This window comes from Scaptodrosophila lebanonensis, unplaced genomic scaffold (genome assembly GCF_003285725.1).
Source record: "Scaptodrosophila lebanonensis strain 11010-0011.00,11010-0021.00 unplaced genomic scaffold, SlebRS2 tig00000024-arrow-pilon, whole genome shotgun sequence".
NCBI classification, from domain to species: Eukaryota; Metazoa; Arthropoda; class Insecta; order Diptera; family Drosophilidae; genus Scaptodrosophila; species Scaptodrosophila lebanonensis.
The window spans coordinates 2,803,074-2,819,709 of NW_022060538.1; the positions used below are offsets into that span (position 1 = coordinate 2,803,074).

The 16,636-nt window shown below is 40.5% G+C and overlaps 1 protein-coding gene across 2 annotated transcripts in view; it reads left to right on the forward strand.

Annotated features, from left to right (window-relative positions):
* Positions 1 to 9,408, forward strand: part of LOC115620935 (alpha-2 adrenergic receptor) — a 56,561-nt gene extending 47,153 nt beyond the window's left edge. The window contains exons 3-5 of one of the 2 annotated variants that reach the window (XM_030514446.1): positions 5,772 to 5,930; positions 8,311 to 8,883; positions 8,971 to 9,408. In XM_030514446.1, the coding sequence (XP_030370306.1) occupies positions 5,772 to 5,930; positions 8,311 to 8,883; positions 8,971 to 9,408 (1,170 nt within the window). Of the gene's footprint in view, positions 1 to 5,771; positions 5,931 to 8,310 lie in introns of both variants that reach the window. The other variant, XM_030514445.1, reaches the window with a different exon arrangement.
* The last annotated feature ends 7,228 nt before the right edge of the window (positions 9,409 to 16,636 follow it).

The window sequence follows — 16,636 nt, forward strand, 5'->3', positions numbered from 1 at the left end:
ATTTATTTCGGTCTACCCAAATGTGCAACTGACTAAATGGGCTGGGCCCAGCCGTGCAAAACACAATACAAAAATCAATAATTCGACCACTCTGTCTTGTGATAGAGCCATCAAGCCATCAGCCAAACAATGGGCACTTCGAACCGGTAATCACGTAAAACGGAACTATAACCGTGTTGCATAATTACGGGCATGCGATGGCAAACATCAATCAAAATTTAGCGGCGAACCGCACCCGACTTTCTAAAAATACATAGTTGGTAAAAAAAACGAGCTTGAAATCTGGTCAGGGCGGAAGCAATCGGAAAAACAAATTGCCTTGCACTAGGTCAGGCACACACACACATACACACACAATTTGTGATTTGCGGGCTGACTGCGTGTCAACAAGCAATTTCCGTTTGCGGACGATTCATAAAACACAAAAAAATTACATACACACAATACCAACAACAACAAGAGCAACAGCAACAACAACAACAACAAAAATCGACGCCGCATAGGCAAATGTGGCAGCTGCTCAACAGTTTGTTTGCCTCTTGTTGTTACGGGGGTTGGCGGTCTTTTGTTTTACGATAATATTAAGTTCAACTGCCAGCCAGCCAGCCAGGCAATCAACATAAAGTGGTAGCCATTAAAAATATCAGGCCGCACAATAAAAGCGCCGTTTCGCAGCGGAAGTGTCACTCAGCCGGACGGACGGCTGGACGGCTGAAAAACGGATTGACGGAACGACGCGGCGACGCGGGGGTGCTGAAATGAAATCAAATAATAAACCTATAAAACTGGTCGCTGTTGCACAATTAAAAAGGCCCACCACATAATGACATTTTTTTGCAGACATTTTCTCCTCCCTCGAAACCTCAAAATGGCCGCAATGCATTTCCGCCATTGCCTGCCTAAAATATTGCAATTTAATGAAGCGCGCCGCTTCCGCCACCAGCTACAATTAGGCGCCAACAACACTTTGTTTTTTTTTACTGGGTTCAGTTTATTTTAGTGCCTGTGCTGATGGAGGCTGGCTGACGTTTTTAATTATTAAAATGTGCCGCTTGGTGGGTGGGCGTGGCAAGTGTTTTACATTTTCGCCTGAGTCCTCTTCTGCGAATTAGTTTCTGAAAGTAATTATTAAATTATATTAAATTTTAAATTATTCGCTCATTTGCCAGCATGAAAGCGTTGTGTTGCGCGAAAATGAGTGAAAATAAGAACGCGACAAAGCTGAGAGTACGATGATGGAAAATCAGCGGGCGGTTGAATAAAATGGCGGAGCGACAAACAAAGTGCAGTCAATTGCAATGCAAGTCAAAGCAAGCAACACAGAGCAGGAACAGGACCAGAACCAGCCATGCAAATTGGCTGTACAAACTACAAAATGGCTGGCAGCGGCAGTAATGGAAAGCAGTAGGGGAAAGGATATAAAAAGTACGCAGCAAATGCAGTTGGCGAAAGGGCAAGAGCCGTGAGTTCCGAAATGGGAGCATTAAGAATAGTCACAGCTAGAGCATGAGTAGTGTCAGCAGCATTGGGAATAGTGGAGCCAGTGGGGAAAAGCTTCACAACAGCCACAGACACAGTTTTTCGCGTTTCTTGGCAAAAATTGAAAACTGTAGACAAGTTGCCACTTTAGATTTATTGATTGTTTCAACACTGCATCCTTGCGCGTTCCCCCAACATCAGCGTCCACGTCAAGTCTTTGCTTATTGCTGTTGAAGAGCTTGCTGGAAAAAACAAAACCAACAAAGCTGATGCTGATGCTGATGCTGATGATGAGAACATAGCACTCAATGACGTCTCGAAGCGGGACGAAGCTTTCCATATTCTTCTGTCTATCTGATGCCGCTTTTTGTTATAGTGCTCGCTTTTTTCTTTTTTTTCAAACTTTTACAGCAATTCGGATTGAAATTCTTTTGTGTTTACCTCGGAATATTGTCTTTATTTTATTTCTTTTTCTTGTCTTATTCCGCTCCTGGCGGTTGAGCTGTACTATTAACACAGAACAATTTCTTGGTACTGCTTTAGCTAAATTGTGACTTTAAGATTTTCGCATTTTATTTGCAATTTGCAGCTACATTTCGCATGTTTGCATTTAAGAATAGAGAGAATTGAGAATAACAGGTTCGCATTTTGCACAGAGCTTACTTAATTCTTTATTCTTCATTCTGCAACTCACATTCCGCCGCCCATTTCGTCATTTCCAGCTTTCTCGTCGACACTGCCCTCTTGGCACTTGTCGTCATCAACACTTTGCCTTCGTCTCGGCTCGGGTTGCCCAACGTTTTTGGCCGCGCATAATGAGTTTTTGTTTCCAGCAGCTTAAGTTTTGCATTGCTGCTGTAACAACAACAACAGCAACAACGATTACTATTACCGTTTAATTAAAAATTGCAGAATAATTATTTTTCTTTTCGCATTTACGCTCTCTACTTTTCATGAGCTCAGACGTTGGCGAGGGCGGGATTGGGGGCGTCAGCAAGCCAGTAAAACTTTTTAAATAAACAAAAGCGCCGGTACAATTTGAAAATCTTCAAATTAGCAAAAAAATGCAACAGACGAAATGCAGAAAGAGCTGAAAATACAGCAGCGTCAGCCATCGCCAAATAGAGTTTCCAATTACATTAAACCCTCTCGCAAATTTTGGCAGCACGTTTGGTCTTTTGACAATTTATTGTGTTTGCCGAGCATGTGGGTGGGTGCTTTGTATGTAATTATGTGTGTGTGTGTGTGTGTGTGTGCATGTGTGTGTGTGTCCATATCACTTCTAGTTCGTGTCTTTGAACTGTAATCACGTTGTTGCCACTGGCATCCAACAGCCTGCTGCTGCTAATGCCACTTTAAGCACTTTGGAACTGCGCTAATAAAATATTTTGCTACGCTCGGATTTTCGTCATTATCAGCAGCAGCCAACAAGGCACAAATAGCCCACTTCTCCGAGTATATATTATACAAATATGTACATGAGTGTGTGCTACCTGTTTGCATATGTGTATAAAGTGTATAAAGTATCAAGGTGGCACGTGATGGCCACACAGAGACACAGCAGCTCGCATAGCGTATGAGCAACTTTTATGTCAGCCGAAAACTTTTATCACTTGCCAGCAAAACTTTTGGCGCCTGATGAACATTATATCAGTGCCTAAAACACCAGTCGCCAATTGCCTGCAATTATGCTTTAGTTTGCTTTATAAATGTTGCGAAACACCTAAACACCCTAAAACGCAAACCCTGCAAGCAAAACTGCACAGCTTATACTTACATACTACATATTTATCAAGCCAGTTTGACCCACCAGCTTCTATGTATTCCTACTAAGTATGTATTCGTATACGAGTGTATATAGTATGTGAGTGTATGGGGAAAATGCGCTGACAAATGCTGTCAATATATCAACTGTAAACCATAAATGATGAGTCGATTTATTATACTGCTGCGGTGGCGCAGTCAGTGCAAGCGACGGCAATCGCTCTGCTCTGGGTCTACCAGCAACCTGCAAAAGCAACAAAAATTGCCAGCCACTCGTATATTCCGTATAAGTTGGAAGTTGTTGCCAGCAGAACTAGCAGCAGCAGCAGCAGCAACAGAAAGCAGTCAACATCAACGTTCAAGCCTGCTTAAGTAGCTGTTGCGCCAGCCTTATGCATACACTGGTAGCAATGCTTGCCAATTCCAAATAGAATACATCCAAAAAGCTGCTCATACAAATTGCAAACATAAATATCTAAGAAAAAAAGAATAATTAATCAGTAAGTTAAGCACTTTTTTTATTTCTAAAATCAGATGATCTCAAGAAACTGCCAAAAGCATCTATATAAAAATCGAGTGACTATAAGGCAAAATACTTTAATCAAACTTTCTCCAATATAAGGCTGGCTGTAGAGAAATATTCGTTTTTGTGATTCTGCATTAACTTTAGCATTGGTGGCACACAATTTGTTTTCTGTTTGGGAAATCCAGTACCAAAAATACACTCCTACATATCAAATCTTCTAGATCCAGCTGCAATACTTTCAAAACTTCAAATACCCACAATGACAGTCAAATGTACATGTAATAGGACCTCTTTTAAGTGATTCCCTTATATCTGTTTGGAATCCTCTATTAAGGATACCCTCCTGATGCGTGCTAGTGAGATGTAAGATCTAAAACATTTTCTCACTGTAACTTCCTGCTGTTTAAGTGCCGCTCTGACTTGCTGTCTGACTTTCTGGATGAGTGGATAACTGCAAGGCTGCCACTTGATGTATATTTTGGCAACATTATACATACTATACTTGGCGCTTAATACTTTATGCTTATTTTGTTGAGGCAACTTAGGCAATGTACGAGGAAGAGGAATTTATTTTCTTCTTGGCGGCAGGATAAAGTTTATAGTCGACGTTGTGGCTTATGATGAACTGCGCTGCATTTAAGCTCTGATGCAGCGTTGCTGATGCTGTCGCTGTTGTTGCTGTTGTTGTTGTTCTTATGCATGTGCTTGCTGTCGTTGCCAATCTCGTCGCATGCAAGAATTGCAACTACGAGTATTTATTTATTTACTGCTCAAAAATTCAATTTGTGTGCCGCAGCAGCTGGGCATGTAAGCGGCTTACAAGCTGAATAAGTTTTATTTCACTTACATTTTTGTAAATTGCCTGTCGATGCTTCGGGTAGGAACACCACCTGCTTAAGACAGCACACATTAAACTGCGTCCTGGCCTAATGCCAGCTGATTTACGGCCGGCCTTGTGCCACGTGCCACGAGCCTCAGCAAGCAGATGCAGTCAGGACAGGCGCCCGCCTGTTGATTTTCAAACCAAACGTAAGCTCCCGCTATCCTGCAAAACATCGAGCACAAAGCCATTTCATTATGTACAACAATAGCAGTGAAAGCAACGACAACAGCAGTGGCAAAGGCAACAGCAACGGAAGCAGTAGCAGCAGCAGCAGCAGCAGAGGAGGCAACAAGCCACCCACCCAAAAGGGCAAAAACGTATTTCATTCTCGAGCAATCTCTTGCATCAAGTGCACTTTTTGTATGCCTTTCATCAAAACACTTAATTTGCATAATTTTGTGAAGTGTACATTGGCAAGTTAGCTCGCCGAACCAAAAGGCCGGGCAGCAACGGAGCGAGTCAAATAAAAAAGTAAAGGGCAACAACAATAATAGGAGAAATGCTCAAAAATATGATGGAATTTAATTCCGGCTACTTTACAAGAATGCGCCGTAAATAGTCTGTGCTAAAATGCGAAATATTCCAGAGTAAAAAGCATATCCTGCATATACTATATAGTATAGCCTATTTTCTTTTATGTCTTTGCTCGCGATCCGGTTGTGAAGCATTACTTAAGGTTACGTAGACTCAATGGCTTCAATAGCCACATTTTCATTGGTGTTCCTTTTCAACGATTGATTACCTTAAATACTTCTTTTATTTATTTGCCAACATACTTCATTCACTTAACATATTAACCACACACGAGATGTTGGCAGCCAAGTAGTTTTGAAATGGCTTTTTGAGGCTTTCATAAAGCTGTCTATTCCTCAGCCAAATCTTTAAACTAATGCACTCAATACCTTTTGAGGCATTGTCTGTGAATGTTGAATTGCTTACGAAAACATTACAGTACGAAAATGGATAAGAAGATAAATTAGAGATAGTGTTGGATTAAGTCTAAAGTTGTGCACATTGGCCAACGATATTTTAAAGTAATACGAGTATATCATGTTATAATAGGGCATTTGCTATGTTTTGCGATAAACCTATCATTTGTTTTTACATATTTCCTTGCAGCTAAGCGAGGACATTGGCTACGTGCTATACTCTGCACTGGGCTCATTCTATATACCAAGCTGCATCATGGTCTTTGTGTACATACGAATTTACTTTGCCGCGAAGGCGCGAGCGAGACGCGGCATTAAAAAGCATCCGCGCAAAACAAACAACGAACAGGTAAGAGTAAAACGTCACAAACTAGCCATAATTTATGTCCTATATAGAATTAAACTTTATTGTGTTCCTTATTCAATTCTTTATTAAGTATATTATAATGCTGAAGCAATAAGAATATTTTAATCTGCCCTAAGAGAGGTGTGTAGGACTCACATCCATAAAACCTTCCTTGTATCCACTTGGAAAGATATACCTGCGTCTAGGCTGCACTTTTATGCTCATGTTATTTATTATGATCTTCCGTTTAACGATCTGCACAAGTTAGTCAGGTTTTTTTTTGCCATTATTCGGTGTAGAAACCAATTGAGTGCATAGAAAACTAAACCTTGTATAATCAACGCCTCCGTGCTTTCGCCGAATTCAAGCTTTGATGTTAGGTGTGAAATTCATGTGTGGAATGTTTGTCAACTCAATGGCAAGCCTAATGAGCACTGATGAGAAGGACGCAATTAAGGTCCAGAGGCAGTCAAGTCTAAACAGAACGTCTCCAGCGCCAATGGCGCGTAGTATCTGGCTGGCAGCAGACGAACCGAGAGAAGCCACAGCCATCGTCGCAATTCAACCACCGCACCTCATTGTAAATGGAAATTTTAACATTTGAATGAACACACGTGTTTTTGTGTTTTGCAGCCACACAAAGGTAGCGGCAGATTTACTTTTCGCACCTCCAACACACGTGTCGTATGCGCAATATAATCGTATGTACTTGTATACACATACACAAATCAGATCGCTTTAAATGCAACCCACTTTAAAGACCAAGGTGGGATAAGCGGGCGAACATATCGCATCTGTGGTCGTCCACTGCCAAATTAGAGAAGCAGCTCTGACAGCCACAATGCAGTGCAGTTCCACAAAATGGCGGATGTTGGTTCGTTCGAAACGAATAAAGTTGATCAGAAAGCGTGTGCAATTGGGGTACAAAATACATAAATGTCGAACCACGCACGTCGGAATATTTTCGTATTCGAAGAGAGTCAAATTACCTATAATGCCGTTTGCCACGTGACGTGGCGTGCAAAATTTGCATTTTCAATTAACGCGTTGCCAACAAACAAAAAAATGGCCCCAAACACTTCTGCTGACATCGACACTCACAGTACTAATTGAGACCTGGTTTTTACGAAGAGAATCGCGGAAGCACTCTTTAGTAAAATTAACGACTTCAAATCTCAGGTTGAAATAAAATAAAATTATTCTCACTAACACCACCACCTCGATTTTTGTTAGCCGAGCTATGTTGGCCGAAAATTCAAACAGGGGCTAATATTGCATGAACCCAAAGATAAATCCGCGCACATGCAGCGGAGGACGCTTCGTTTGTAACATTTCGGGCTCCGCTAATTGCCTTTGGTAATTGCAGTTGCGCTGCGCGTAAAATATTCAGAGCCACCCACTTTTCGGCATCCTTCTGCCTGTGTAATCCGCACGCTCTGACGGGCCTTCAGCGTTTTAAAGGATTTCCGAAATGGAAAAGTGTTGTATGCCAACTATTTGTCTGGTTGCCGACCCCTACTAATTGGCGAAGCAACAACACTCGCATAATGCCACCCCTATAGGCCAAAAAGGTGTCGAGTTCCAAATGAATGGCTGCAATGATTTCGGCTTCGCTTCTCAAATTAGACAAGCCTCACCACCCGAAGGCCAAGAATGTACGTGTATGAGCAGCATGACGGGAGGAAGCGATGTAGCTGCGTCTATTCGTCGGTCCTGCAGTTCTTCTGTACAAGTATGTAGGAGCAGCATGAACTATTGCTGTCAAACTGGACTTATGCTACTTATATGTATGCGTGTCACAATTGCAAAGTAACTGTTGAGTGTAGTCGACGCATAATTTTTGATCGATCGCCTCTCCCAGCGAATTGTAGGTTTTTCCTATAGGACCCTAAGAATATGTTTTACCAAGCCAGCTTACTATAATAATAATATGCACCAGCTTCCAAAGCCTTACAATAAAACCTTATACTCTAAGCGAAGGTTTAAAGGGTATAATAAAGACTCTAAACATCAAATGTTTATAATATGGAGGCAAGACCCACTCCATGTTATGAGGACAGAATGACGAGACAAATCTATATTGGCATGTCCTTCTGCCTATCCACTTGAACACTGAAAACTTTGAATCATTAGTGGAAAATATACTCTTTTTATGATTACCTTTCTGTTTATTAAGATATATACGATATTAAGATATATAAGAGTTTTGTGTATTGCCTCTATAATATTTTGCATTTCCATATAAGAGATCGATTTGGAAATAATACGGCAGAACCCGTTTTAAGATTTTTCAGATAATCATTGAAACCTAAAAACTACGAAATGAATGATTTGAATTCTCAAATTGGAATATTCCTCTCTGTCTCTTTCTCCACTAATGCAGGTAACGAGCTTCACCACCGCCAACAAGAAAGGAACAATACCGATGCCATCCTCCAGCGGCGCTGCCCTGCAGCTGCATCAGCAGCGTCAAATAGCCACCATCGAGACACCACCGAACAGCGCTACGCTGCCCATGCAAATACCAACGGTCACCATGGATCTGGCCTCGGACATATCCACTTCGGAGGCGGGTGAAATTGAGGCCCACACAGCCTTGGCATATGTGAACCCTAATGGCAACAACGCCACAGCCAATACTTCAGCACTAACAACGACAAACTCGATGCTGGCGGTCACGCCCAGCTCGCCGAGCAACAAGGAGACGCTGCAGGTCAGCACGATTGCTACGGGCCATGTAGGACTTAATGTGCCCGTGCCACCATCCATGGCGCTGAACAACAACAATGGCAGTATTGGACATGTCTCGACTGGTGGCAACGGCAACTCCTCCTCTGGTGGAGTCGTGGGCGCTGACATCACCACACTCTCGCCCTCGCCGTCTCCCAATGAGCTGCGCGTCTCGCCCATCGCCGGTCGGTGTCGTGCACTCTCCGTTGGCGTTGACACAGACATGGTGAGTGAATTCGATCCTTCCAGCTCGGACTCAGGCGTTGTCAGCCGCTGTGCCGTCGTCAAGCCACTGAAGTTTCGCCTGTGTCAGCCAATTTTCGGCCGAAAGTCAAACCAACAGCGACGTAATGAGGCGAAGGCCGCTGCCGCTGCGGCCGCCGCGGCTGCTGCTAAAAGCAACAACACCAAATGTGCGGCAGAAGTGGTTAAGGCCGAACTGGAGCCGGCCATACCAAAGACGCCGAAGCCGCGCGATCCCGAAAAGGAGAAGCGACGCATTGCGCGCAAAAAAGAGAAACGGGCAACGCTCATTTTGGGTCTCATAATGGGCAGCTTCATTGCCTGCTGGCTGCCATTCTTCTTTCTATATATATTGGTTCCCGCCTGTAGTAGCCACTGCCACATACCCGACTCGGCATTCGCCATCGCCTTCTGGTTGGGCTACATGAACTCCGCACTGAATCCGGCCATCTATACCATCTTCAACAAGGACTTCCGACGCGCCTTTCGACGCATCCTGTTCAAGTGATGTTTGGCCTATGTGTGCTGTTACAGGTGCGTTTATGCGAGCATCGAGAAGGCTACAGAACGTGCCATGGGCAGCACACCCATGGGTTATGGGATGCATTATCAGCACTACAGACGTTAGATTTGCTTTGGTTTTGCGGCCCTGCGCTGGCTTTGGATTCGTATTGGTATTCTGATTTAGATTGCGATTCACTTATAATTTGCTTTGTTGTAGCTTTCGCTTTCGATTCAATTTTTGGAATTTGAGAACGTAACGACCATTGTAGCTCATTTTAAAAGCAATGAACGGCTGTGAATTTGATGGGATTTTCTTTTCTGTTATCGCTTAAATTTTTTAAAGACAAACCGCCCAACCAGGAGCAAAAGTTCTGTCCCATGCTTTGCAAAACCCCCAAGCAGCGGCGCTCGACCCGTGCTCATAGAAATTCATGAGGTGCGCAAACAAAAATGTAGCTTGGGTAAACATCTATTATGTGATGTGAATGGATCCGATCCCATCACCACCTATCAGTGCCTGCACTGCTCACTATGCCCATTCAAACACGAATAATTTCACAAATTTCCATTCACAATGACCCTGGCCGAGGACACCAAACGCAATATGGGTAAAAATTGCAATTGAGAAGCCACCAAAAAGCCATTACCTTAGCTCAGTCCTGTCCAGCACACACCACTCTTAGTCGCAATAAGTGATGTGTGTCAACAGGCGAGAAGTGGCCGCAGACATCATGAAACACAATGTGAAAGGTAACCGATAGGGACTGGCAGGGCGACTGAGAGCGGGGATGGGGCTAGCCATTGTCTGGCTGGGAAATTGAGGTCGAGGACAACTGAAAAACGGCTCAATGGAATAACGAAAACAAAGAGCAGATGCACAAAATGCAACAAATTTGTTTTATTTACCATATACTACTTAATTTGTATCAACATTTGTCTGTACGAACAAAAAAATGCCTAATGATGCGTCAAAAATCTTGGTATGCCGCCAAATCAATCATTTTTATTTACACATAAAGAACTTATAAAGTTGACTAAAAATACACGAAGAGACGCTGCCTTTCGTGCAGCGGTAACGACGTTCTTCTATTTCGACTTACGAGCTAGATTTAGGGACATGTCTACCTCACACTTACCGGTTGAACTTCTTTACTTGGCCACAATTTAGCGGGGAGTATCTTTGCGAATAAGAGCTCGACTGTTTTCAATTTCATAAAGGTGTGTTTTCCTAGCGCCTGGCTAATGGAAGTGTTTAGTATAGAGTCCTCGTATTTCAATTCTAACAACAAAATAAACAAATCTAAAGAAAATCGATTAACAGAGTCTGCATTCCATATTTACGCTTTGGGTACAGATTTTTAATATTTAAAATGTAATTATTTTAAGCAAAGTTTTTGATATATCGGTTACTAATGCATTTATAAGTAACAAGTTGTATTACAAGAAAATCCCCTAACTGAAGTTATATACTACAGTATTTATTCACACTTTTCCCTGTGCCTTAAAGCAATAACCTTAGTTCTTCAGTGCCATGGTGTGCAAACTATAAATCCTTATGTATCCGTACATTCTAAATTGCCTTAGCAAAGTATTTTTTATTTATTTCGCATTTGGTCTTCCACGTTCACCGTTCGACACAAAAACGTTTCCGATAAATCATTTGGCATACATGTAGTACTCGTATACGTCATATCCGTCATACTATAGTATTAACTGTGAGCGTCAAAATCAAGTCTTGGTGCAAAGTTTTAACGGACATTGTAATTTCATCACACAGAAAAAATAATATAGCCTTATTATTTGTAGTGAAGGGTATACAAATGAAATGGTCTTTTCAAGTTTTACAAAATAAGGTATTTTCTGATTCTGATCAAAAATACTGTTAACAAGTGTAGTGAATGAGTTCACTATTTTAATTATTAAAATTTGTTCAAATTGAAAATTTTGCAACAAAATGTTTGGTCAATAAAAACACTATGGCGGACACATGTATTTCCACAGACGCTCTTAAAACTAGAGCGAGTATAAGGGGGGAGCGTCATTTGGCTGCAGCTTTTTTATTAATTCGCTGTAAGACTTTTAACTCAACGCCACAAAAAAGTGCCTAATGGGCACACACAGACATACAGACACCCACTCAGACACCCACTCACACTCGTATATGTTGCTCTGTTTTCGGTCATATATCGTCAGATGCATGGAGGGGACTGTCAGTGGAATGGACGCAAAGGCGCGAATGCTGAAGTGACGTACACATTGGGACCTTTTGTGTGTTAGTCACATTCTGGCATTTGGCCCATATCGATACACAAAACTTCCCTGCGGTCTGCTGAACTGTTTGGTTAGGAAACAAAAGGGCACTTGAATGCCATATGGCGCATAGTACATACATAGTAGATATACATAATAATAAAGCCCGCGAGAACGGTAGACGAATGCTCGTATGCATACATTTCATGTATAATTTATATTTGGCCTTCGTCTCTGCTGTGTCTATCATATTTTAAGACACTTTGTGGCAAGGTGCAGCGCAATTTAAATATTTGCAGTCTTCTGTAGCCTGCTTTTTCAATTTGCCTGATGTTGTTCATATTTATGGCCACCTAGATGAACCAAAATTATAACCATTTTACAGGGTGCTAAGTGCGTACATTTGGCCAGCTTTCGAAATAGTTTTCAAAACCACAGCTCTTTGAATTGCAATGCCTTAAATGTGTACATTTTTATGACATACTTGTACTCGAACATGTTAACAAGCAAGCAGCAAGCAGCAAGCAAGCAGCTCACCTGTGTATATACGATATGGTGTACTCGTATATGTACGATAGTTACGGGTATTTGAAATTTCATTCAAAGCTAACAATAACATTGCTGCACTTAAATGACAATTCCAACAATAAAAGCCAAAAAGGCGCAGAACAAAGAGTGGGAGCCGAGCAAAAAGTGAAATCGAAAACAATTGAAATCGACGGCAGAGGAAAGCCTGCCAACGACACATTAAAATGCGCGCTTGTGGGTGGCACGTCAATGGCATTGCATCGCAAGGCACAACCGACCGAAACGCATAGCACTTAACTGTACTTATGTGCGCCAGCAGATGAGTGTCGAAAGCGTTTTGCATTGTTTTCGCATCGTAAGTCATTTTCACTCATGGTGCACAATGCACTTAGAAGCAGCAACAATAAGAAGCGCATGCATTACGTATACGTACCGTGTGTGACAGACCGTGTATGCCACACCTCATCAATATGTATTGACAAACGCATGCATTTAGGCTTTCTTCCGCTTTGAATGTATTCGAACATTCGACATTAAGTTCCTTTTAGGGAACATTTTGTATACCACATTTTATCATTTTGTTCAAAACTTTGCCTGGCATTTTCTTGGTCAGTTTTAGCTCACAAATCCATCAGAGTACATCATCCTCCCTCAGATTTTACTTTCCCCTAACAAAACAATAAACTATTTTCAAAGCACATGCTCTAGAAGCGAAGCCTAAAGGGACTAAGTAATAAAGCGAGATTTCCTAACACCTACCTGTTCCTCTGCCTCTACCAACACTCTGGAAGATACCCGATCCGCTACATCTATCATCCCTTTGGAAGGTTCCCCTCTCTCTCTCTCTCTCTCTCTCTCTCTCTCAGTATATAACTTCCTTAGCGATACATGTACTATAGCTTAATTAGCCCCAGCCACCCACTTATTAGCTCTCTCAACTAATATGCAGGCAGCTACCAAAAGAATCCTTTTTTACATCTGATTGGCTCAATGCCTTTGAGTTTCTTGCAAAATAATACAATTTTGATCAATTCTGTGTGATTAACATTTGAGTTGATAATTTTTGTGAATTTATAAGGCCGAATAATTTCCCATTCGCATTTCATTTGTTAATTGCATGATTTGGCAATTAATTTGGCAAATAATTGTATGGTTCAATAAATGACTTCGAGCTCATAAGTCAGTAATTAATTCCCCGGCTACACATACAAAAATAAAGAAATTTAAATAATTACTTGTCGAAATTCAATTATGCAAGTGTTATGCAAATATTCCATAAATTAAAAATTCGCTTGTTGATTTGTGGTCAAAAATTGGATTGGACTTGTTTTCAGTACTCGAAAAACAAACAATCGAAATAAACGAAAATACTTTTTCAAACGCAAAACGCAAATACCCAAGGGCCATAATTCGCTTGTCAAATTGAATTTGCCAGCGAGCGATATTTTAGGAATTAGAAAATTTACATTTCGTACTCGTATATGGCCGAACTGTCAACATTTGTTCTATTTTTTGCTACCCTGGCATCTGCATTTGCATTTATGTGGGTGCCCGTTATACCATAAGCCAATTTAATGCCTGATTAATTTAGCAAATTACACGTCACACGCACACACATGTGTGATACTTGTATAAACACACATGCCACATTTTTAATTGAAATTTAGTTTGCGGCGAAATGCGCACGGATTTGTCAATGCATAGATAAATATTTGACAAACATTTTTTATTGGCTTTTGGAATTATTGAAAGCATTTCATTAATGCTTAAATATGCGTAAATATTGAAAGAACGCTTATTCATTATTAATGGCGGCCCCTATAATTAAGTCAGCAGCTCAACGTTTGCCAAACAAACACACCCATAACCGACAAAACTAATCGTACCGCGAGGGTTTTCCGAAACGCTCTGAGCCTGTTAATAAGGTCTTTAATCCTGTTTTAGAATTTAACACCATCAGAGTATGTAAGTAGGTCGGTGGAATAATAGGAACCTAATCGCAATGACATAACCGGGAAAGTACGGTGCGAAAAATAATCGAGTTCGGATTTCGTGGCCCCGAAAAAAACTTAAACCTAGAAAACTGATGGCTTCGTAGAATCATTTTGATGATTGTTTTGTGATCACAACTATAGGTTCTACTGATGGCTCTGGAGAAAATTTAGTCGAACTGTATTTTAGATGCTCTCGCGTCCGTCCGAAGGCTTGAAAAAATTGAAGTTCCTAATAAGTTGCGCGTCTTTGAAACCGGTTTGTATGATGTTCTTTCGTCTTCAATTTTCAATACATTTTCTCCAAGGAATCGTACAAGTACAACTATTCGGCTCACAAAGTCTTTGAGAGACTCTCGCAGTGTGGAGATGTAAACAGAAAACAGAATCGAATTGAGTAGAGTACATATTGAGTTTGAAAAGTGCAATAATCGCGCCGTTTAATTGCGTGCTCGGTTTTCTCAATTGTAGTACTTAAATTCGCGCTGCTACGTTATTGAGCACATTTGTCAGATGATAAACATGGGTGGGCGCTACAGATCTCGCAGTGAATTACGTATAAAAATGTGTGCTCGATTGCATTTATGGCTCTTAATTTGGTCGATTGCCAGCCGACCGTGCATTCTGGACATGCAAATTATTGAGCAACAAACAAGGTCAATGCATTTTCTGTTGTTACTACTTATTTTTGGGTGTGAAAAGTATTTAGAGAATTGACGTAAGTGATTGGAACATGCCTTTGCGAAAGCAATTAATTCGGCCATTAGGTTGAATGTGTGCGCGTAATTAATAAAAAGCCATAAACGGAATAAAAAGCCCAACAAAGGTCATAAAGCACAATATTTAGCCATAAATACGCACTTAGGGATTCATGCGCATTGACATCGTGAATATTTATGAGTCGTGTTTGCAAATATCGAGAATTGTCGTGCTCATTAATTGGAAAAGTTTTGCAGAAGTGAAGAAGTTTTGCTCGTTCAACTGCTGGTTTAACGGTTCTGTCCTTAGAGCTTTATGTATTTTGATTTACATCCTTTATTTGATCAGGGTCGGAAACGGGCCACTGCTTATAGTAGCTGTGTGGCTGCCAAAACTATGCAAATCCAATGACTGTCCACAAACCCAGTATAGTACAGTGTATACAGTGAGTGCGAATACAGTAAGGCTTCAGGCCTGGACCACTCTTGGGCCTATCTTCTATCTGCTGGCGGCTGCCGGTTGGCGGCTGGCGGATTGAGCTCCACAGATGCACAAATGACTGAAATGCTTAAATGAAATTCTTTAAATATTTAAAATGCATAACAATTACATGAGATACATGAAATGCAAACGATCTAGTTCAGTAATTAAAATACTTTTGCTAATACATATAATACGGCATAACGTAGAGGTAGTTATGTACTTTCATAAATTCGTATAGTGCAGCATATATCAAAATAAAATTTCGAATTAACTAAAAACAGCCAGTTAAGTAAACTTAGGTGCGAGTGCATAGAATATCTTTGGTAGCTGCAGATAGAAGCGTTAAAGATTTATTGTAAATTGTATTTATAGAACAAATTTTAATTCTTAAATGTGTCTGTTATCTTTGTGTCTAGTTAAGGATAAATTCAAATGTAAAACCAAAGCTTAAATTGAAATTGAAATATTAAAAAAAAAAACAATAAAAAGCTAATGCAATTTTATCAAAAGCTCATTAGAAAAACCCAAACTAGAAACATCAGCTAAGCATGTTGTTACAAAATTAACCAACTTACATTTTAAGAGGAAGTCTTCCACTATAATTACGCGCTCATGTGCAGTGTATTTGGGTTCTTTCTGCGAATTAGGTTCTCCTTCCTAGAGTGAAAGCGACGCCCTAAACAATAACCAACATAAGCAGCAACTACAGTTAGTTTTTTATGAATACAACAAAACACATCTTTGTAACAATATATGTATGTACCATATATGTAGTGCTAAAATGTATATGTGTATGTATTTCACAAGGTTTCTCCCATCTAAAAAAAAAATTAAATAAAATAAATCCTAAGAACAACAAAAACAGTACATTGTATAACGCTTAATGGAATATAAAACCTACTATGTATTTAATAAGCCTAATCTAGACACGTACGCATACGCGTAAACAACAAGAGATTGCATGTTGAAGTTGAAATTATAGTTTAAGTAACGAATAAACTGTAGTTAACAGAAATGTAATGAAATTTAAGGGAAATTGCCATTAACGTTGATTTAGTTGCTACTCGCATTATGAAGAAACATTTCATTTTAATTAATATATTTATATTTATATAGCTAACAACGAAGTAACATGGTGCTATGAGTTACACATAAATCAGTTCCGATTATCATTTCATTTGCCAAATATCGAGGTGGTCGTAACGTTAAAATCTGAGCCCCTTTTAACGTTTGCGATGTTGTTGGTTGCGAATCACAAACCACCAGTAAGCATTTATTATT